The sequence below is a fragment of the Papio anubis genome, chromosome 18 (genome assembly GCF_008728515.1).
Source record: "Papio anubis isolate 15944 chromosome 18, Panubis1.0, whole genome shotgun sequence".
NCBI classification, from domain to species: domain Eukaryota; kingdom Metazoa; phylum Chordata; class Mammalia; order Primates; family Cercopithecidae; genus Papio; species Papio anubis.
Window position 1 is genome coordinate 15,526,305 of NC_044993.1, and position 24,281 is coordinate 15,550,585.

The 24,281-nt window shown below is 40.3% G+C and overlaps 1 protein-coding gene across 1 annotated transcript in view; it reads left to right on the forward strand.

The window, feature by feature from the left end:
- The window catches only part of GLG1 (golgi glycoprotein 1), a 147,985-nt gene that overhangs the window by 64,260 nt on the left and 59,444 nt on the right, over nucleotides 1-24,281 (forward strand). The window contains exon 2 of the mRNA XM_031658095.1: nucleotides 5,703-5,735. Coding sequence (XP_031513955.1) covers nucleotides 5,703-5,735 — 33 coding nt within the window. The remainder of the gene's footprint in view (nucleotides 1-5,702; nucleotides 5,736-24,281) is intronic.

Here is a 24,281-nt window from a genome sequence, read left to right on the forward strand (position 1 = left end):
GTAGTTGATTTGAGAACATTCAGACTCAAGCTTTCCAGTAGTTTATTCTGAAACCTGTTTGTTGTGACTTTGACTAGCAGAGAATAATTAAGGTGAAAGAGTAGTAACCATCATAATATACATTATATAAATACAAATTATCTACCTTTAAAAAAAGTTGAAATTCAGTAAGTGCATTTTTAAATTCCACATCTCAGACTTTATAGACTCCTAAAGCTGGAAAGAACCGCAACCAATGTTTGACCAATATTTCTTAATTTTTTTCTTGTCTTGTGGATCCTTTTGAGATTATGATAGCTGTTGTGGATATTCTTCTCAGAAGAATATACATACACACAAATGCTTGCATTCAATTTCAAGATATCTCAGACTCCCAAAGCCTGTTCATGGATTCCCATTCTAGTTAAAAGCCTATCGTTAGGGGTTTAGAGAAGTTAAGTGATGTACCTAAAGTCACACAGCTTCTATAGCTAAATACTATAGAAAAGTGGCAGGGTTCTTTTTTGTTTTCTGGTTTTTGTGGGGTTTGTTTTGCTTTTTGACCGTTTCCTGCTGCGCTCATCATGTTCTTTATTGAAGTCAAGCAGGTGTCTCCAAGTACTTGGTGCTTTTCCCTTTACTGCCTTTGTTTGCTATATCGTTTATACAGCATTACCCAAGTTCCTTCTCTGTTTTAGTCACTGATGCATTGGGATGGGGTATGTGCAAAGTTCTCTTCATTTTCTCATTCTTCCATTTATAATAGTTTATTTATTGATACTAATATATGCAACGTCAAGAATCACTTCTCTCATGTTTGGTCATTAAATTAGCAGCTGTTTATGATGCTTTTCATAACTTTTTTTCTTACAATTTTCCATTGTAAGAGGACAGTTTTATTTCCAATGAGTAAACACTTGATGTAAGAGACCTTCTTTTTTGAAGCCCAGATTTCTATCTCCAGCATAAGGAGTAGCTGATAATGCAACATAGCTCAGCTTCTAATTTGAAGGAGCCAGCACTTTGCCCCGGGTTTGAAGAGTGCAGGTAGAGGCAGGAATCCTAATGATGGGTTGAAGTTTTTTTCCTCTATCTTGGTCATGTTCTTCCTATCATTTGAAAAATTAGTAACCATCCCCCCCAGTAGATAGATACTTATAAAATATTAGTTACGCCCATGTTACATGCATTATAAAAATACATTAAAACGTAAAGGATAAGCTTTTTTAAAAACAGAAGCTCTGTTATTTTCTTCCTGCCCCCCAAGGGATCCTTAACTTCTTCCTTGAGGAATCCACTCCTTTTTGGAGATCACTCTTCTAATTCTTTAGGCCTATATCAAGTCCCTCCTCTTGCTTGTTTGATTTCACTATTTTAACTGTACAACTGGATTGTAAACAACTTGAGATTAGAGACCAGATAGAGTCTTGTCTTTGTATCTTGCAACAATGCCTAGCACAGTTTTGAGTTCATCATCATTATTCAAAATATACTTGTTGGCTAATTCTTGGGATCGTCTCAGAGCATTATTTTACTATTACCAAAGGGGAAGAAAAAATCCTCAGTTTTATCTTATTTTAATAATTCTGGGTGTTATTCCTCATGCTATTCATCTTCTAGGATTAGAGACAAGTGAGCCTATCTGCACTTATAGTTTTGTGGAAATAGATGTACTTTATCTGAAGAAGTGGTTTAATTGGGAAACAATGAGAATGGTGCAATATGAGAACCAAACCGGAATCAGCACCCGCATCTGTTTTCATTCCTTGAAATTTATGTTCATTATTGGTTCTTTATCAAATGACTGAGTGCCAAAGCGTAGTGTTTTCTTTTTATTTATTTATTTTTATTTGCTTTCTCGAGTTCATTTATACTGACATATTGATGCACCCACCATTCCCAGGGTGGTATAAAGTACTCCTTTGTATTTCATATTTTGTAGTCTCTGTTCTGTTCCTCTAAACCACCACTGTGTTAGTGGATTCTAAAAACCCTTCTAAATTTCTGAAATTAATTGTTCACAATTACGCTTAACAATTCTTCCTAACGATTTGGTTCCATGAATCTCAAAGACCTAACACCATAACCTTGTTCTTAGGGTATTCCTAGTCTATCATCTTTTCTTTCTGGGTAGAGAAACTAAACCTAGGAAAAGGCTGGACATATTGGTTCATGCTTGTGGTCCCAGCACTTTGGGCGACTGAGGCAGGAAGATCACTTGAGACCAGAAGTTTGAGATCAGCCTAGGCAACATAGCAAGACCTGGTCTATACAATAAAATTTTTAAAAACTAACCAACCATCATGGCACGTGCCTTTAGTATGAGCTACTGGGGAAGCTGAGGCAGGAGGATCAATTAAGCCCAAGAAGTGGAGGCTGTATTGAGCCATAATAGTGCCACTGCCCTTCAGCCTGGCAACAGAACAAGACTCCATCTCAAAACCAAATGAATGAATGAATACAAAAATAAAACCCATTTATAGTCAGTTGCAAATCAAGATAGCAAAAGAGATGAAAAGCAAGCACTGGTGCCCGAATTTGCACTTTTGTGTCTCCATGGATTATGTCATTTCTTCATGAAAGGGTACAGTAGTGCTCTGTGCTTTCTAATATAATTCACTAATTTTAGATCATAGCTGTTTCAGGTTCTAATTTAAAGGCTTTGATATTTTTATTTTATTTGTTTGATAGATATATTAGGCATTTTTTCTTCATAACAGACACCCTCAATATTTCATGGGCTTAACTTGGGGCTTGTTTTTCTTGCCCATGAGTTATTCGAGATGACTTTGCTTCAGGCTACAGGTTGAGGGTTAAGTTCAGGTTTGCTCCACGGGTCTCTCCTTTTCTTTGTACTACCATGTTCTCATGGGGAATGGCAGGGGTGCAGGAATACAGGCCAGACTACCCAGGCACATTTAAATTCTCTTCTCGTATTGTCTGTCCTAAAACTCCATTGGCCCGAGCACATCAGTGACCTATATTATATTATGTTGCATTAACAGTATTACTAAGCACACAGTACTGCACCTCTTAGGAAGGAATGACATCATCCATGGAGACTCAATTAACTGCAAATGTGGACTCCAGTGCTTGCTTTTCATCTCTTTTGCTATCTTGATTTGCTCAACGTCAGTGGAACCGGGTATATACTCAGTTTATAGCAGGAGGCGGTACAGACTTACAAAACAGAGGATCTGGATGTAAAATCCTATGCAAGTGAAAAATTGGGAGAAATAATCTAATCTCCCGCTGTAGGGAAGCAAATCATTAAAACAGTAATTAATTTGCTGATATAGTCCTGTGGACTGTAAACATGACAATAATTTTCTTTCTATGGGGAGCTTACATTTTGACTACATTTTTTTTGAAAATTCTCTACTGCTCTAAATTTCTTTCAGGAATGCCCCTTTAATCCAAAATTGTTGTTTAGTAGAAATGAGTATAAGTAGAGAAGACTGTGATATTAATTGCTTTCCATGCCTTGTTTGAGAAAGAACTAGAATTGCTAATTGATTGGGAAAACTTAAATGATAGATTTTAAAAGGATAGTATAGAAAACTGCCTAAGTAAAAGCATTCTGTTAATAAACTATTAGCGATATAAGTTAAACTTCAAATTGAGGTGGTGGGAACAGAGTTAAGCTAGGTTAACTCAGCGTGGAGGCTGATTTCTGAGACTCAGAAAGGCACCTTAAAAAGGCATTGAAGTATCTGCTGTTAGACAAGTAGGGAGAAAGCTGAAAATTACTGTGTTATATAATACAACCTTATGATTACCTAGCAACCTAATTAAAGTCAATGTTAATATATGTTGTAAGTATAAAGATGAGTTTGTATGTTGCTAATACTTACTGAATTCTGCAGTGGAATTAATAGTTCCATAGGGAAACCATTTTTTTCTTGAAATAATGCTGGGTGTGGCCACTTGATTTGTTGTATTTTCTTTATTGCCTTATCTTTATCCTTGAACAGAAAACATCTGTTTATTTTTAAAGTAGCATGTTTTGCTACCTAAATTGATAATATTTAAGTTATAGACACACAGAATTCACTTTATATAAACAGATTATTTAAACAGGTTAGAATACTATGGAAACTCAAAATAAATTGTGCTTTTTTTTTTTTTTTTTTGAGACGGAATCTTGCTCTGTTGCCCAGGCTGGAGTGCAATGATGCAATCTCAGATCACTGCAATCTCTGTTTCCTGGGTTCAAGCAATTCTTTCACTTCAGCCTCCCGAGTAGGTGGGACTACAGGCATGTGCCACCATGCCTGGCTAATTTTTGTATTTTTACTAGAGATGGAGTTTCACCACGTTGGCCAGGCTGGTCTTGAACTCCTGACCTCAAGTAATCTGCCTGCCTTGGCCTCCCAAAGTGCTGGGTTACAGGTGTGAGCCACTGCGCCCCACCAGGAAGTGGTGCCTTATTATGGTGCGTTTTATTGCAGTTGTGTCTCCTTTGAAGGCACGAACAAGGAAGCTAAAGGAGATATGTATTGCAAAACTATGTAATATTATGTGAAACCTAGTCCACCCTTTTTTCTGTCATGGAATTGAAATTTCTTTCTCTCTTTTTTTTTTTTTGGAGACGGAGTTGCTCTGTGGCCCAGGCTGGAGTGCAGTGGTGCGATCTTGGCTCACTGCAAGCTCTGCCTCCTGGGTTCACGCCATTCTCCTGCCCCAGCCTCCCAGAGTAGCTGGGATTACAGGTGCCCGCTACCACGCCCGGCTAATTCTTTTGTATTTTTAGTAGAGGTGGGGTTTCACTGTGTTAGCCAGGATGATCTTGATCTTCTGACCTTGTGATCCACCTGCCTTGGCCTCCCAAAGTGCTGGGATTATAGGCGTGAGCCACCACACCCTGCCTGAAAGTTCATTTTATCTCTGGTTTGTATATCTGGCTTTACAAAGCAAATGTATTCATAGGAATATATTTCCAAATGTTTAAAAAAAAACTTTTTGTTATTAATTATAGACTCACAGGAAGTTTCAAAAACAGTACCTAGAGGTCTTATGTACCCATCACGTAGCTTCTCCCAATGGTGACATTAGGCCAATTTAAAAATCATTGATGGGGGCTGGGAATGGTTACTCATGCCTTAATGGTTACTCATGCCTTAATCCCAGCTGTTTGGGAAGCTGAGGTGGGTGGATCACTTGAGAGTTTGACACCAGCCTAGGCAACCTGGTTTCTATAAATAATACCAAAAATGTCAGCTGGGCTTTTGTGCTTGTAGTCCCAGCTACTCAGGAGGCTGAGGCCAGAGGATCACCTGAGCCCAGGAGGTTGAGGCTGCAGTGAGCCATAATTGCGCCACTGCAAGGCAGCCTGCGTGACAGAGTGAGACCCTGTCTTAAAAAAAAAAAATTGAGGGACTTTCTCTGCACTCTATAATAAACCTGAATTACAACGTGTCCTGTAGGGATCCTTATGTCATTGTTGCTTTATTTATTGCTTTAGCACATTCTTCTTCACTCTCCCCATCTTCACACTGTACCATTGATTGGGAAGGGATTAAGTCTCATATACCTTTCTGGTACATTTCTCCCCAACAGCCTAAAAGATATGCAAGCTCCATTTTACTGCTTATGTTGAAGAAGCATATTTGGTTGAATATTCAGATTTCTTGTTTTGAGTTTATTTTGGTAGTGTTTGAAAACTTGAAAGGTTCTATATATATATAATGTTTTACATCATCTCTTTTTTTTTTTTCTTCTAGCCTGAAAATGAAATTTCTTCAGACTGCAATCATGTAAGTATGGATTTTCTGTGATGCACCATATGTGCTTTATAGATACGATGACATATTTCGGGATGCTCTTCCTGTTGTTCTGGAAAGTGCTATGTTTTCTTACAGTCTTAATCTTAAAAGGATGACACACTTTAAGGACCCTGGTAAAATCAACAAATAAGCCTTCATTGTAGAAGCCTGCAGGTTCTCCCAAATAATATTTATGTACTTAAGGTTAAATTTTTCTTCAGTTACAGCTACCATGTGAAAATAATTCTCTGCTTATCAAGTTTACAACTTTAGAATTTCCTATTTTAAAGTTCTCTCATTTACTTATCACACAGTCATCTTCTATTTGCCAAACACTATAGTAGCACATTAAAAGGAGACTGATGTGAAATCAAGTCTGTGCAAAAAGTATTGGGTGCTTTGGTAGAAGTCTATACAGAAGACATTGGAGACACAAAAATGAATTTTTTCCAGGTGAGTTGATGTCAGGAAAGGCTTAATAATGGAGATGAGGCTGGGCGTGGTGGTTCACACCTGTAATCCCACCTCTTTGGGAGGCTGAGGCAGATGGATCACTTGAGGCCAGGAGTTTGAGACCAGCCCAGCCAACATGGAGAAATCCTATCTCCACTAAAAAAAAAAAAATTAGCTGGGTGTGGTGGTGCGTGCCTGTAATCCCAGCTACTCTGGAGGCTGAGGCAGGAGAATCGCTTGAACCCAAGAGGTGGAGGTTTTAGTGAGCCAATATCGTGCCACTGCACTCCAGCCTGGGCAACAGAGCAAGACTTTGTCTTAAATAAATAAATAAATAAAGGAGGTGATACTTGGTTTGGGTCTTAGAAGAAGCGGACGTCTGTATGTGGCAAAAGTCACTCTATCACATTATAGAAGGTAGGTTGGACCAGAGACTGTGTAAGCAGAGACAGATTGGCTATTTAGGTTAACTGCTTATTCTTATGAAAACCTAGGTAAGTCAAGTACAAAATAAAACTAGAGGAGTCCTAGAAGAATAGAGAGAAGGCTTTTCTAAATATGACACAACCCCAAAAGATGTTTTAAAAATATATATCTGCATCTATATCTGATTACATTAAAGCTTTCTCCCCAAAAAATGTTTTTGCAATGCAGATGAAAAGGACTATTTGTTAATAGAAAGTGCTATTAATAAACGTAACAGACATGAATAGACTGTTCACAGGAAAAGAAAAAGATGTCCAATAAACAATAAAAAGCTTATTCTCCCTCAGAATCAAAAACATAGAAATTCAACAAAAAATGAGTACACTATTGTCATCCATTTGATTGGCAAATATCAAAAATTTGGTAAATGAGTACGCATCTATAGTCCCAACTACTCAGGAGGCTGAGGCTGGAGGACCCCTTGAGCCAGGAGTTGGAGGTCGCAGTGACCTATGATTACAACACTACACTGCAGCCTGGGTGACAAAGTGAGACCCCCATGTCTTAACAAGAAAAAAAAAAAAGGATAAATACACAGTATTGATAAGGATGTGTGTATTTAAGCATTCTCTAGCCCATAGATCAACAAACTACAACACATAGTCCAAATGCAGTCTACTACCTGTTTTTATACATAAAGTTTTATTGAAACAGCCACACCATTTATTTGTGTTTTGTCAGTGGCAGCTTTTCACACTAGGATGGCAAAGTTGAGTAACTGCAACGGTGACTGTAGGTCCCTCAAAATCATTACTTTCTGGCCCACTGCAGAAGTTTGCTGAACCCTGTTAAAGCCTATATATGGGAATAAAAACAAGCTATAAAGCAGTCAACCTAAAATGCATATGTTTTGACCCAGCATTTCTACTTCTATGGATTTATGGATAGTTATACTTAAAATAATGGATAAGGATGTGTCTATAAAAGGATATTTGTTGTGGCATTATTTATAAAGCAAAAGATTAGGGGAAAACCTCAAAATCCATCAACAGACTGAATCTGACAAAAGAGAAACCCAGAAAAAAGTTGATGTGTGCCGTAGAACTCTCAAAGAGCCAGCCAGACACGCTGGTCCATGCCTGCAATCCCAGAACTTTGGAAGGCTCAGGTGGGTGGATCACCTGAGGTCGGGAGTTGGAGACAAGCCTGGCCAACACAGTGAAACCCCTCTACTAAAAATTTAAAAATTAGCCAGGCGTGGTGGCGCACCCCTGTAATCCTGGCTACTCGGTAGAATGAAACAGGTGAATCGCTTGAACTGGGGAGATAGAAGTTGCAGTGAGATCACGCCACTGCACTCCAGCCTGAGTGACAGAATGAGACTCCATCTCAAAAAAAAAAAAAAAAGAACTCTCAAAGAGCCAAGGAATAGGAAGGATATGATATTGCTGAAAATGGGGGACAAATAGTATCCAGAAAACAGGAGATTTGGTTGAAGGTCTATGTAAGAAGCAGTCAGGACTCTTTAGAGAACAATTATATAACCCAGAAATTCTATAATACAGCATTCATAATGTCCCACATGCTACCAGAAATGGCTGCATATGAGAAGAAGCAGGAAGATACCGAGAGATAAAGTAGCCAGTAGAGAGAGATCCAGAGAAGAGATAATTCATATATTGGAATTATTAATAGCAGACAAGGACTTCAAATAACTAATAAAATAGAGGAAAATAAAATATTTTCCTATAAATAAAATAGAGGAAAATTAAAATGGATAAAAATATGAAGTATTTCAACAGAGAATTTGTCTTTATTGAGAAAATCAATTGGACATTTTCAGACTAGATATAATTTCAAAAATTAAGAACTTATGAGTAGTTTTAAAAGACAGCTTTAGTGGACATAAAAACAGATTCATGACCAGGTACGGTGGTTCACGCCTGTAATCTCAGCACGTTGGCAGGCTGAGGCGGGTGGATCACTTGAGGTCAGGAGTTCGAGATAAGCCTATTCAACACGGTAAAAAAAAAACCGTATTTACTAAAATTACAAAATCAGCCGGGCATGGTGGCAGGTATCTGTAACCCCAGCAACTCAAGAGACTGAAGGCAGGAGAATCGCTTGAACCTGGGAGGCGGAGGTTGCAGTGAACCAATATCGCACCAGTCTAGCCTGGGCAACAGAGCAAGGCTCTATCTTAAAAAAAAAAAAAAAAGGCAGACAGAATGGGGAAGCAATGTTTGAAGAAATAATGACCAAGGTGTTTTTTCAAATCTAATGAGAGGCATTAACCCACAAATTCAGCAAACTTAGTGAACCTCAAGAGAAATCCATACTCACCTAACAATTTTTTTTTTTTGAGACAGATTATCGCTCTGTCACCAAAGCTGGAGTGCAATGGCGCCATCTCAGCTCACTGAAACTTCCGCCTCTGGGGTTCAAGTGATTCTTCTGCCTCAGCCTTCTGAGTAGCTGGGATTACAGGTGCGTGCCACCATGCCCAGCTAAGTTTTGTATTTTTAGTAGAGACAGGGTTTCACCATGTTGGTCAGGCTGGTCTAGAACTCCTGACCTCAGGTGATCCTCTCGCCTAGACTTCCCAGAGTGCTGGGATTATAGGCGTGGGCCACCACGCCCAGCCTAGACACATTATTAACAATCTGCCAAAACTAAAAGATAAAAAGAAAATTCAACGAGCAGGCAGAGAAAAAGAGACATTCTCTTGAGGGAAGGAAAATGACAGCTGACTTCTCAACAAAGCAAGCAGTAGAAACTAGAGACAAATGAAACAAAAAATGTAAAATGCGCCGGGCGCGGTGGCTCAAGCCTGTAATCCCAGCACTTTGGGAGGCCGAGGCGGGTGGATCACGAGGTCAGGAGATCGATACCATCCTGGCTAACATGGTGAAACCCCGTCTCTACTAAAAATACAAAAAACTAGCCGGGCGTGGTGGCGGGCGCCTGTAGTCCCAGCTACTCGGAGGCTGAGGCAGGAGAATGGCGTGAACCTGGGAGGCGGAGCTTGCAGTGAGCCGAGATCGCGCCACTGTACTCCAGCCTGGGTGACACAGCGCGAGACTCCGTCTCAAAAAAAAAAAAAAATGTAAAATGCTGAGAGAAAATGCCAACATAGAATTCTATATCCAGCAAAAAATATCCCTTTAAAAAATGAAAATAGGCCAGGCACTGTGGCTCATACCTGTAATCCCAGCATTTTGGAAGGTAGAGGCAGGCAGATCACTTGAGGCTAGGAGTTGAAGACCAGCCTGGCCAACATGGTGAAATCCCGTCTCTATTAAAAATACAAAAACGGCCAGGTTAAGTGGCTCACACCTGTAATCCTACCTAGCACTTTGGGAGGCCAAGGTGGGCAGATCACTAGGTCAGGAGATCGAAACCATCCTGGCTAACACGGTGAAACCCTGTCTTTACTAAAAATACAAAAAATTAGCCAGGCATGGTGGTGGGTGTAGTCCCAGCTGCTCGGGAGGCTGAGGCAGGAGAATGGTGTGAACCCGGGAGGCGGAGCTTGCATTGAGCCGAGGCCCCACCACTGCACTCCAGCCTGGGTGACAGAGTGAGACTCCATCTCAAAAAAAAAAAAATTCTAAACATTAACCACTGCACCTGTTATCCCATCTTCTTGGGAGGCTGAGGCACAAGAATCACTTGAACTGGGGAGGCAGAGGTTGCAGTGAGCTGAGATCCCGCCACTGCACTCACCCCTGGCCAACAGAGCAAGATTGTATCTCAAAAAAAAAAAAAAAATAGGTGTTATCACACAAGCAAAAGCTGATAATATTCTTCTCCCACATTTGCACACTGTGAGAAATCCTAAATTCTTGAAGCTGAAAGGATCACAAATTGAAGCACAGAAATAGCACTAGAAGAGAAAAATAGTTGATAAAGATGACTATTATTCTTTCATTCTTTAAGAGAACTAGCCGGACGCAGTGGCTCACGCTTGTAATCCCAGCACTCTGGGAGGCAGAGGCAGGTGGATAACGAGGTCAAGAGATCGAGACCATCATGGCTAATATGGTGAAACCCCGTCTCTACTAAACATAAAAAAAACATTAGCCGGGTGTGGTGGCGGGTGCCTCTAGTCCCAGCTACTTGGGAGGCTGAGGCAGGAGAATGGTGTGGAGGCAGGAGAATGGTGTGAACCCAGGAGGCAGAGCTTGCAGTGAGCTGAGATTGCGTCACTGCACTCCAGCCTGGGCAACAGAGCAAGACTCTGTCTCATAAAAAATAAAAATAAAAGCCGGGCGCGGTGGCTCAAGCCTGTAATCCCAGCACTTTGGGAGGCCGAGACGGGCGGATCATGAGGTCAGGAGATCGAGACCATCCTGGCTAACACCGTGAAACCCCGTCTCTACTAAAAATACAAAAAACTAGCCGGGCGAGGTGGCGGGCGCCTGTAGTTCCAGCTACTCGGGAGGCTGAGGCAGGAGAATGGCGTAAACCCGGGAGGCGGAGCTTGCAGTGAGCTGAGATCCGGCCACTGCACTCCAGCCCGGGCTACCGAGCAAGACTCCGTCTCAAAAAAAAAAATAAATAAAAATAAATAAATAAAATAAAATAAAAATAAAATAGGTGTTACCAGACAATCTAAAGCTGAGAATATTCTTCTCCCACATTTGCACGCTGTGAGAAACTCTAAATTCTCGAAGCTGAAAGGATCACAAATTGAAGCACAGAAATATGAGCACTACAAGAGAAAAATAATTGATAAATATGACTATTATTCTTTCATTCTTTAAGAGAACTGACTTGGCCAGGCACGGTGGCCCAAGCCTGTAATCCCAGCACTTTGGGGGGCCGAGATGGGAGGATCACCCGAGGTCAGGAGTTTGAGACCAGCCTGGCCAACATGGTGAAACCCCATCTCCACTAAAAATATAAAAATTAGCCGGATTGGTGATGCGCACCTGTAATCCCAACTACCTGGGAGGCTGAGACATGAAAATCACTTGAACCCGGGACATGGAAGTTGCAGTAAGCCTAGATAGCGCCATTGCAATCCAGCCTGGGCAAAAAGAGCGAAACTCCGTCTCAAAGAAAAAAAAAAAAGAGAGAACTGACTTAAGCCAGAGCAATAACAATATGCTTTCAGATTATAACATGTAGAATAAAATATATGACAACAGTAGCACAAAGGGTGGGTAGGAATAAAAATATAATTTTACTTTGGAATATTCTTATATTGTATATGAGGTAGCATAATATCAATTCAATTTGGACTGTGACCAAGTTAAGGATGTATAATCAGGATACAGATTTGTTTCACATAATGATTGTTCAGTTAATGGTATTTAGCCATCATGACCCTTACAAGTTGTTAGCACTTTACCCAAAACACAGAATATTCCCTGAGACATCATTGTTTTAGGCACATTTGCATGTAGCGACTTACTCAGCACTAGTCAGGCTATCACATGGAAGAAATTTGAATTCTATCTCATAGTTAGGAGTGCTAAAGGAGTGATAGCAGGGAGTGATCAAGTAGCATCTTCTGTTCCTCTTCAGTGTGTGTTGCACATACAGTATTTCTCCGTGTCAAAAAGTGGATTTTGGTGTTGGTTTTGTTTTGCTTTTTGAGACAAGGTCTAGGTCTGTCACGCAGGCTAGAGTGTAGTTGTGTAATCATGGCTCACTCCAGCCTTAACCTTCCGGACTCAAGTGATCCTCCCACCTCAGCCTCCTGAGTAGCTGGGACTACAGATGCACACCACCATGCCCTGCTAATTTTTGTATTTTTTGTAGAGATGGGGTTTCACCATGTTGCCCAGGCTGACATCTAACTCCTGGGCTCAAGCAATCCAACCTTCTCGGCCTCCCAAAGTGTTAGGACTACAGGTGTAAGCTGCTGTACTCAGCCCAAAGTGTAATTTTTTAAATCTCAAAGATTCTTCTACAGGTAATGTCGTGAATCTTTCCACATCAGGAGTTTTTTGTAAGTGCCAAAGTTCTAAGGAAAAGAATTATCATAAAATATGTCTTCGCACTGATAATGAATGCCTGCTCATAGTCAGTCATCTGATTTTACATTACTTTCCAGAGAATGATTCCCTAATACCCTGCCTTTACCAACCATCACCAACTCTCAAGTCTTCTCTCCCTCCTTTGGAGAGTACAATGAACTTCCATTATGTTATGTTTTATGTACAAGTTATATTTTACTTGAAAATTGTTGTTTGTTACTTATATACTATTTTTATTTTTCAGTTGATACTTCTCTCTCTGAAAATTGTTTGGGTGTCTGACCAACCTGAATAACGTCTATTTATTTATTTTTGAGATGGAGTCTTGCTCTGTCTCTATTTTGTAGAGATATGGGGGTCTTGCTCTGTGGCCCAGGCTGTTCTCCATCTCCTGGTCTCAAGTGATCTGCCTGCCTTAGCCTCCCAAAGTGCTGGGATTACAGGCATGAGCCACTGCGCCTGACCAGATAACTTGAACTTCATCACAATTAAAAACTTTTGTGCATCAGATACTATCAAGAAAGTTGAATGGCAACCTATACAATGAGAGAAAATATTTATAAATCATATACCTGATAAAGGGTCTAGTATTGAGATCATACAAAAACTCTTCTTCCAACTCTAGAATAAAAAGCAAATTTTAAAATGGGCAATCGATTTGAATAGGCATTTCTCAGAAGAAAATATGCAGATAGCCAGTTGCACATGAAAAGATGCTCAACATCATTGTCATTAAGGAAATGCAGGCTGGGTGGAGTGGCTCGTACCTTTAGTCCCAGTAGTCTGGAAAGTTAATACTGGAGGATAGTTTGAGGCCAGGAGTTCAAGACCAACCTGGGCAACATACAGAGACCCCCGTCTCTACAAAGAAGAATTTTAAAACTGTAACCAGGCATGGTGATATGATCATGCCACAGCCTTCGCAACAGAGTGAGACTGCGTCTCTTTAAAAAACAAACCAAAAAGGGAAATGTGTATCCCAACCACAATGAGATACTACTTCACACTCATTAGGAAGGATGGGTGTAATCAAAAAGGTGGACAATTAACAAATGTTAGTGTGGGTCTAGAGAACTTGCTGGTGGAATGTGAAATAGTGCAGCCACTGTGGAAGACAGATTAGCAGTTCTTCAGAAAATTAAACAGAGTTACTATATGACCCATGAGTTCCACTGTTAGATGTATACCCAAGAAAGTTAACACATTTTCACACAAAAATGTGTATATAAGTGTTCATAGCAGCATTATTAGTTAAAGCTCAAAAGTGGAAACAGCCCAAATGCCTATTAACTGGTTAATGGATAACTAAAATATGATATAGCCATACAGCCATTTTTTTTGCAAAAAAAATGAAGTACTAATACATGCTGCAACATGGACGAACCTCAATAACTGGACTCAAAAGATTACAAAAAGGACACAAAGACAGAAAGAAGATGAGTGGTTTCCGGGAAATCAGAGAAGTGGGGAATGGGAAGTGACTGGTAATAGATACAGAGTTTCTTTTGGGGAAATATTCTGGAATTAGTGGTAATGATTATACAACCATAACCTCTGAGTTGTACTCTGGAAGGGTGAATTTTACAATGTAAATTCTATCTCAACAGAGTTGTATAACCAAGCCCCGTGGAATCACTATACAGCTTCAAATATTAATTCAGATTGATACTGTGTTGTTTATATCCTTATGTACCTCCCTTCCTTTTGTATTCATTTGAAGCATAACCCAGACATCACATCATGTCATCTGTTAATATTTCAGTAAATACTCTAAAGGATAAGGACTTTTTTAAAAAAAAAACAAGACCGTAGTACCATTGTCATATCTTAAAATACCATAATTCTTTAACATCATCAAATATCCAATTAGCATTCAAATTTCCAATTTCAGCACCCACACTAGAAGGGAGGTTATTTAATCTGATAAAACGTGGCTATAAAAAGGCCTACAGCAAGCATCATACTTCATGGTGAAATATTAACAGCTTTCTACACAAGATTGGCAACAAGCCATAGTTACTTATTATCACAGAGGTCCTAGCCAGTGCAGTAAGGCAAGAAAAAAGAAAACAGGTAATAATTTAAAAGGAAAAAATTAAGCTGTCATTTTTATTGTTTGTTTATTCTTTTTTTTGTTTTGAGATGGAGTCTTGCTCTGTCACCCAGGCTGGAGTACAGTGGCTCTATCTCGGCTCACTGCAACCTCTACCTCCTGGGTTCAAGCAATTCTCCTGCCTCAGCCTCCTGAGTAGCTGGGATTACAGGCGCATACCACACCCGACTAGTTTTTGTATTTTTAGTAGAGATGGGGTTTCACCATGTTTGGCCAGGCTGGTCTCGAACTCCTGACCTCAGGTGATGCGCCCGCCTCAGCCTCCCAAAGTGCTGGGATTACAGGTGTGAGCCACCGTGCCTGGCCTATTATTTTTTAAAATGCACTATCAGCAGAATCATAAACTGTCATTATTTACAGATGACGTGATTATATAAGTAGAAAATCAAAAAGAATTTATAAATGGACTAACAAATAATTAATAGATGAACTTAGTAAAGTCTCATGATAGAAGGTCGGTATATAAAATTTAATTGTACTTTTATATATTATTAACAAGCCAATTTTTAAAATGTATTAAAAATATTATTCTAAAGTAATATATAAAGCATCAAATACTTAAGAATAAATCTAACAAAAATATGTAAGACCGCTCTGCAGATAACTGTAAAATATTATTAAGAGAAATTTGAAGGCCTAGGTCAGTAAACGAGCAATTGTGCTCATGAGTTGGGAGACCTGGTGTTATAAAAATGTGAATGCTCATTACATTGACTGTATAGATTCTGTGCAATCCCGTATTTATTGTTATCAAAACGGCCAAGTGATTTTAAAATTTATGTGGAAACACAGAGTACCCGTAACAGCCAAAGCAATCTTGAAGAACCAAATAGAGAGACTTTACTACCTGATGGAAGAGTTAATGTAAAGCAATGGTAATTAAGGCAGTGTGGTAGAAGCAGACTCATACATAAATGGATATTTGAATAAAGAATCTTAACCCTTACCATATGCCATTCGTGGAAAATCCATTCTGAATGCCCTGCAGGTCCAAATGTGAAAAGTAAAACAGTAAAATTTCTAAATAGTAAAATATATTTATGACTTGGAGATTGGCAAAGATTTCTTAAATGGTTGTATGCCTCTTTTAAAGTATCTCATGTACTCCATAAATATATACACCTACTATGTACCCAAAAATTTAAAAAAAAAAAAAAGATTTCTTAAATGGGAAACAAAAAGCACTAAGTATAAAGCAAAAAAAACTGATAATTGGGTTACTTAAAATTTTGTTTTATTAAAGACAGTGTTGCTGGGCGCAGTGGCTCTGACCTGTAATCCCAACACTTTGGGAGGCCAGAGTGAGAGGACTGCTTGAGCCCAGAGTTTGAGACCAGCCTGAGCAACATGGCAAAACTCTGTCCCTACAAAAAGTATGAAAAATTAGCTGGGCATGGTGATGCAGGCCTGTGGTCCCAGCTACCTTGGAGATTCAGGCAAGAAGATAGCTTGAGCCCAGGAGGTTCAGGCTACAGTGAGCCATATGTGTGCCACTGCACTCCAGGCTGGGTGACAGAGCGAGGTCCTGTCTCAAATAAATAAATAAACAAGCATACAATATTAACAGTATGAATAGGCAAGCCATAGAGAAGGAAAAAAATTGATAATACATATATCTGACATTGTATCCAGAATATATAAAGAAATCACAGCCGGGCGCAGTGGCTCACGCCGTAATGCCAGCACTTTGGGAGGCCGAGGTGGGCGGATCACAAGGTCAGGAGATGAAGACCATCCTGGTTAACACGGTGAAACCCTGTCTCTACTAAAAATATAAAAATTAGCCAGGCGTGGTAGCAGGCCCCTGTAGTCCCAGCTACTTGGGAGGCTGAGACAGGAGAATGGCATGAACCCGGGAGGCAGAGCTTGCAGTGAGCCGAGATCGCGAGAGGGTTATTACAAAGGATATTGGTTCCCATGGGGCCTAAGGCTTCTGAGCCAAGGCACCTCCTTTCCATGCCCCTGTGACTAGACAATAGTCACAACTGCCATGGGGAGAAAATGCCTCCAGATGGCTCCATGAACTGCTGCCAGGACTCACAATGAGGAGGAACAGTTGATGCTGCCCTCCTGGCAATTTGTTGTTATTGTCTTTTTTTCAGCCCAGACCTTTCCATAGAACCTCAGACTTTAGCTGCTGATTCCACATTTCTACTTTGTCTAATAGTCATTTCCAGAATGAAACTCTTGATTTTCTGCCCCTAAACCTTCTCTTCCGGTAATCTTCCCCATCTCCGCTAGTGGCTCCTCTAATTCTTCTGGTTGCTCAAATCAGAAACCTTGATTCTTCTCCTCTTAAACTTCACATTCAATCCATTAGTAACCTTCTGGCTGCTCCTTGAATATATCCTGAATTTGGCCATTTTCACTGGTATTGCCCTGATCCAAGTCATCATCACTTCTCTCCGGGACTTCTGTGTTGGCCTCCTAAGCAGTCTCCCTCCTGCTTAGTCTATACTCCATGTTAGAGCTGGAATGATTCCTCTAACATGTCAATTCATATTACTGCTCTGTCCAAAAAGCCCTAAAACTTTTTTTCTCACCGATTAAACTCCCAAATCCTTGTGCCCCACAAAGCATGCAAATACCAGCTCTCTGACCTCTTCTACCACTGTTGCCCCTTGCCAACTCTACTTAAGCCACAGTGGCCTCCTTGCTATTCTTCAGATACTCAGAAAATGTTCCTGACTCGGGACTTTTGCATTTGCTATTCTTTCTGCATGGAACATTCACCTTCTGTGGCTATTCATTTTCTTGTCTTGCTCTCTCTTTTTTTTTATTTTTATTTATTTTTTTATTTTTTTGAGACGGAGTCTCGCTCTGTCACCCAGGCTAGAGTGCAGTGGCCGGATCTCAGCTCACTGCAAGCTCCGCCTCCCGGGTTTACGCCATTCTCCTGCCTCAGCCTCCCGAGTAGCTGCGACTACGCGCGTCCGCCACCTAGCCCAGCTAGTTTTTTGTATTTTTTAGCAGAGACGGGGTTTCACCGTGTTAGTCAGGATGGTCTGGATCTGCTGACCTCGTGATCCGCCCGTCTCGGCCTCCCAAAGTGCTGGGATTACAGGCTTGAGCCATCGCGCCTGGCCGTCTTGCTCTCTTATGGAAAATAGCACCCCGTTCCCCTACTTTCAATTCACCTTGCCCTAGCTTATCACCTGACACATTTACTTGATTATTTGCACCTTATCTTTATCTCCTTCGTAGAATGTAAACTCCTTGAAGGCTTCTGCCCTTTTTGCTCACTGCTGCCTGTCAGTGAAATTTCACAATCCTGGGAATAAACAAAATAACCTTCAAGCTTTCAGAGGGAAGAAAAATCCAGGTCAAAATCAGAGTAGTGGCAATTTGAGTAATGTACTTCTCATCAGCTTTTCTAGAAGCTAGACAGTGGACCAGTGCTTGCCGAAAAATGATATCCAGTCAAAGTAATATAAAGATATTTCTGGCATGCAGCTCTTCCAAACATTTACGACTCATGCATGTTCGTTGTTGTTATTTGAGGCGGAGCTTCGCTCTTGTTGCCCAGGCTAGAGTGCAGTGGTGCGATCTAGATCCTTGAGGAATCGTCACGCTCTTTTCCACAATGGTTGAACTAATTTACACTCCCACCAACAGTGTAAAAGCGTTGCTATTTTTCCACAACCTCTCCAGTATCTGTTGTTTCCTGACTTTTTAATGATTGCCATTCTAACTGGCATGAGATGGTATCTCATTGTGGTTTTGGTTCGCATTTCTCTAATGACCAGTGATGATGAGCATTTTTTCATATGTCTGTTGGCTACATAAATGTCTTCTTTTGACAAGTGTCTGTTCATATCCTTTGCCCATTTTTTGATGGGGTTGTTTGCTTTTTTCTTGTAAATTTAAGTTCTTTGTAGATTCTAGATATTTGCCCTTTGTCAGATGGATAGATTGCAAAAATTTTCTCCCATTCTGTAGGTTGCCTGTTCACTCTGATGATAGTTTCTTTTGCTGTGCAGAAGCTCTTTAGTTTTATTAGATCCCATTTGTTAATTTTGGCTTTTGTTGCCATTGCTTTTGGTGTTTTAGACATGAAGTCTTTGCCCATGCCTATGTCCTGAATGGTATTGCCCAGGTTTTCTTCTAGGATTTTTATGGTCCTAGGTCTTATGTTTAATTAAGCCTTTGATCCATCTTGAGTTGATTTTTGTATAAGGTGTAAGGAAGGGGTCCAGTTTCCATTTTCTGCATATGGCTAGCCAGTTTTCCCAACACCATTTATTACATAGGGAATCTTTTCCCCATTGCTTGTGTGTGTCAGGTTTGTCAAAGATCAGAAGGTGGTAGATGTGTGGTGTTATTTTTGAGGAGTCCATTCTGTTCCATTGGCCTGTATATCTGTTTTGGTACCAGTACCATGCTGTTTTGGTTACTTTAGCCTCGTAGTATAGTGTGAAGTCAGGTAGCTTGATACCTCCAGCTTTGTGCTTCTTGCCCAGGATTGTCTTGGGTATGCAGGCTCTTTTTTGGTTCCATATGAAGTTTAAAGTTGTTTTTTCCAATTCTGTGAAGAAAGTCAGTGGTAGCTTGATGGGGATGGCATTGAATCTATAAATTACTTTGAGCAGTAAGGCCATTTTCACGATATTGATTCTTCCTATCCATGAGCATGGAGTGTTTTTCCATTTGTTTGTGTCCTCTTTTGTTTTGTTGAGCAGTGGTTTGTAGTTCTCCTTGAAGAGGTCCTTCACATCCCTTGTAAATTGTGTTCCTAGGTATTTTATTCTCTTGGTAGCAATTGTCAATGGGAGTTCACTCATGATTTGGCTCTCTGTTATTGCTGTATAGGAATGCTTGTGATTTTTGCACGTTGATTTCGTATCCTGAGACTTTTCTGAAGTTGCTTATCAGCTTAAGGAGATTTTGGGCTGAGACTATGGGGTTTTCTAAATATACAGTCATGTCATCTGCAAACAGGGACAATTTGACTTCCTTTCTTCCTATTTGAATACCCTTTATTGCTTTCTCTTGCCTGATTGCCCTGGCCTCAACTTCCAATACTATGTTGAATAGGAGTGGTGAGAGAGGGCATCCTTGTCTTGTGCCAGTTTTCAAAGGGAATGCTTCCAGTTTTTGCCCATTCAGTATGATATTGTCTGTGGGTTTGTCATAAATAGCTCTTATTATGTTGAGATACATTCCATCAATACCTAGTTTATTGAGCGTTTTTAGCATGAAAGGCTGTTGAATTTTGTCAAAGGCCTTTTCTGCATCTGTTGAGATAATCATGTGGTTTTTGTCGTTGGTTCTGTTTAGGTGATGGATTACATTTATTGATTTGCATATGTTGAACCAGCCTTGCGTCCGAGGGATGAAGCCGACTTGATCATGGTGGATAAACTTTTTGATGTGCTGCATGATTCGGTTTGCCAGTATTTTATTGAGGATTTTCGCATCGATGTTCGTCAGGGATATTAGTCTAAAATTCTCTTTTGTTGTTGTGTCTCTGCCAGGCTTTGGTATCAGGATGATGATGGCCTCATAAAATGAGTTAGGGAGGATTCTGTCTTTTTTTATTGATCGGAATAGTTTCAGAAGGACTAGTACCAGCTTCTCTTTGTATCTCTGGTAGAATTTGACTGTGAATCTGTCTGGTCCTGGACTTTTTTTGGTTGTTATGCTGTTAATTATTGCCTCAATTTCAGAACCTGTTATTGGTCTATTCAGAGATTCAACTTCTTCCTGGTTTAGTCTTGGGAGGGTGTATGTATCCATGTCTTCTAGATTTTCTAGTTTATTTGCATAGAGGTGTTTATAGTATTCTCTGATGGTAGTTTTTATTTCTGTGGGATTGGTGGTGATATCCCCTTTATTATTTTTTATTGCGTCTATTGGATTCTTCTCTATTAGTCTTGCTAGGGGTCTATTTTGTTAATCTTTTCAAAAAAACAGCTCCTGGATTCATTGATTTTTTTTTTTTTTGAAGGGTTTTTTGTGTCTATCTCCTTCAGTTCTGCTCTGATCTTAGTTATTTCTTGTTTTTTGCTAGGTTTTAAATTAGTTTGCTCTTGCTTCTCTAGTTCTTTTAATTGTGACGTTAGGGTGTTGATTTTAGATCTCACCTGCTTTCTCTCGTGGGCATTTGGCACTGTAAATTTCCCTCTACACACTGCTTTAAATGTGTCCCAGAGATTCTGGTACGTTGTGTCTTTGTTCTTACTGGTTTCAAAGAACATCTTTATTTCTGCTTTCATTTCATTATTTACCCAGTAGTCATTCGGGAGCAGGTTGTTCAGTTTCCATGTAGTTGTGCGGTTTTGAGTGAGATTTTTAATCCTGAGTTCTAATTTGATTGCACTGTAGTCTGAGAGACAGTTTGTTGTGATTTCTGTTCTTTTACATTTGCTGAGGAGTGTTTTACTTCCAATTATGTGGTCAATTTTAGAATAAGTACAGTGTGGCACTGAGAAGAATGTATATTCTGTTGATTTGGAGTGGAGAGTTCTGTAGATGTCTATTAGGTCCGCTTGGTCCAGAGTCGAGTTCAAGTCCTGGATATCCTTGTTAATTTTCTGTCTCGTTGATCTGTCTAATATTGACAGCGGGGTGTTAAAGTCTCCCATTATTATTGTGTGGGAGTCTAAGCCTCTTTGTAGGTCTCTAAGGGCTTTATGAATCTGGGGGTGCTCCTCTGTTGGGTGCATATATATTTAGGATAGTTAGCTCTTCTTGTTGAATTGATCCCTTTACCATTATATAATGGCCTTCTTTGTCTCTTTTGATCTTTGTTGGTTTAAAGTCTGTTTTATCAGAGACCGCGATTGCAACCCCTCTTCTTTTTTTGCTTTCCATTTGCTTGGTAGATCTTCCTCCATCCCTTTTTTTTGAGCCTATGTGTGTCTTTGCATGTGAGATGGGTCTCCTGAATACAGCACACCGATGGGTCTTGACTCTATCCAATATCCAGTTTGCCAGTTTGTGTACTTTAACTGGGACATTTAACCGGTTTATATTTAAGGCTAATATTGTTATGTGTGAATTTGATCCAGTCATTATGATGTTAGCTGGTTATTTTGCCCTTAATTGATGCAATTTCTTCATAGCGTCGATGTCTTTACAATTTGGCATGTTTTTGCAGTGGCTGGTGCTGGTTGTTCTTTTCCATGTTTAGTGCTTCCTTCAGGAGTTTTTGTAAGGCAGGCCTGATGGTGACAAAATTTCTCAGCATTTTGCTTGTCTGTAAAGGATTTTATTTCTCCTTCACTTACGAAGCTTAGTTTGGCTGGATATGAAATTCTGGGTTGAAAATTCTTTTCTTTAAGAATGTTGAGGGCCGGGCGCGGTGGCTCAAGCCTGTAATCCCAGCACTTTGGGAGGCCGAGACGGGCGGATCACGAGGTCAGGAGATCGAGACCATCCTGGCTAACATGGTGAAACCCCGTCTCTACTAAAAAATACAAAAAACTAGCCGGGCGCGGTGGCGGGCGCCTGTAGCCCCAGCTAGTCGGGAGGCTGAGGCAGGAGAATGGCGTGAACCCGGGAGGCGGAGCTTGCAGTGAGCAGAGATCCGGCCACTGCACTCCAGCCTGGGCGGCAGAGCGAGACTCCGTCTCAAAAAAAAAAAAAAAAAAAAAAAAAAGAATGTTGAATGTTGGCCCCCACTCTCTTCTGGCTTGTAGGATTTCTGCAGAGAGATCCACTGTTAGTCTGACGGGCTTCCCTTTGTGGGTAACCCCACCTTTCTCTCTGACTGCCCTTAACGTTTTTGCCTTCATTTCAACTTTGGTGAATCTGACAATTATATGTCTTGGGGTTGCTCTTCTTGAGGAGTATCTTTGTGGTGTTCTCTGTATTTCCTGGATTTGAATATTGCCTGCCTTGTTAGGTTGGGGAAGTTCTCCGGGATAATATCCTGCAGATTGTTTTCCAACTTGGTTCCATTCTCCCTGTCACTTTCACGTACACCAATCAAACGTAGATTTGGTCTTTTCACATAGTCCCGTATTTGTTGGAGGCTTTATTTGTTTCTTTTCTCTCTTTTTTCTCTAATCTTGTCTTCTCGCTTTATTTCATTAGTTTGATCTTCAATAACTGATATGCTTTCTTCTGTTTGATCGAGTCAGCTATTGAAGCTTGTGTATGCTTCACCAAGTTCTCATACTGTGGTTTTCAGCTCCATCAGGTCATTTAAGCTCTTCTGTACACTGGTTATTCTAATTAGCTATCTGTCTAACCTTTTTTCAAGGTTTTTAGCTTCCTTTTGATGGGTTAGAACATGCTTCTTTAGCTCGGAGAAGTTTGTTATTACCAACCTTCTGAAACCTACTTCTGTCAACTTGTCAAATTCATTCTCCGTCCAGTTTTGTTCCCTTGCAGGTGAGGAGTTGTGTTCCTTTGGAGGAGAAGAGGCATTCTGGTTTTTGGAATTTTCAGCCTTTCTGCTCTGTTTTCAGTCCATCTTTGTGGTTTAATCTACCTTTGGTCTTTGATGTTGGTGACCTACGCATGGGGTTTTGGTGCAGATATCCTTTTTGTTGATGTTGATGTTGATGCTATTCCTTTCTGTTTGCTAGTTTTCCTTCTAACAGACAGGCCCCTTAGCTGTGGGTCTGTTGGGATTTTCTGGAAGTCCACTCCAGACCCTGTTTGCCTGGGTATCACCAGCAAAAGGCTACAGAACAGCAAATATTGCTGCCTGATTCTTCCTCTGGAAGCTTCGTCCCAGAGGGGCACCTGCCTGTATGAGGTGTCTGTCGGCCCCTACTGGGAGGTGTCTGCCAGTAGACTGACTACATTTTGAAAGAGCTTGACTGAAGGAAACATTTCCCTTCACCCCCTAGCCCACACCCTAATCCCGTAATTACTTTATTCTAAATATCTCAAGTATATCCCATCTTTTTTCATTCAAATAAGTTCTTCCCTCTTGGTCTACTAACCTCCTTAAATCCTGCCCTTCTCCAGCGTAATCAGATGTGATCTTTTGAATTGTTTGGTTAAAATTATCCATTAACCTTCCATTTCCTTTAAGATAAGATTCAAAACTTTTAATATGAACTGCGATACTCAATGTGATCTGACCCCTGCGCCCCATCTCATCTTTCATACCTTCAACTCCAGCTATTCTGAACTCTGTTTCCATATGTTATCATTTACTCGTTGTGTCCTTTCTACCTTTGTACACTTAGAAGCCCAATCTCCGTCAGCTCATCTGACCAAATTGCTTCTTATCCCTGAGGATCAAGCCCAGGATAACTGGACTGCTACCAAGACTCCCTGTCCCTCCTGTTACCACTCACTGAAATGTGTTCTTCCTTTGTATTCTGTAAAATCTCCTGCATGCTTATTAATCACATTTATCACACTATATTTTTATTGTTTATTTTCTTTCCAACCTGACTCTTCCTTCTTTTGTCCTACTGTGGTTGAGCTTCTTGAAGTGCTGAGACAGTGGCCTTTTTTTTTTTCCTTCCTTCACCTAGCTCATCCCCATTACCTAGAAGAATGTCCAGATTATAGTAGCTACTCATTACATGTTTGGGGTGGGTGAACAGATAGATATTCATGGATGAATATCTTAAGATTTGAGGCCACGCGCAG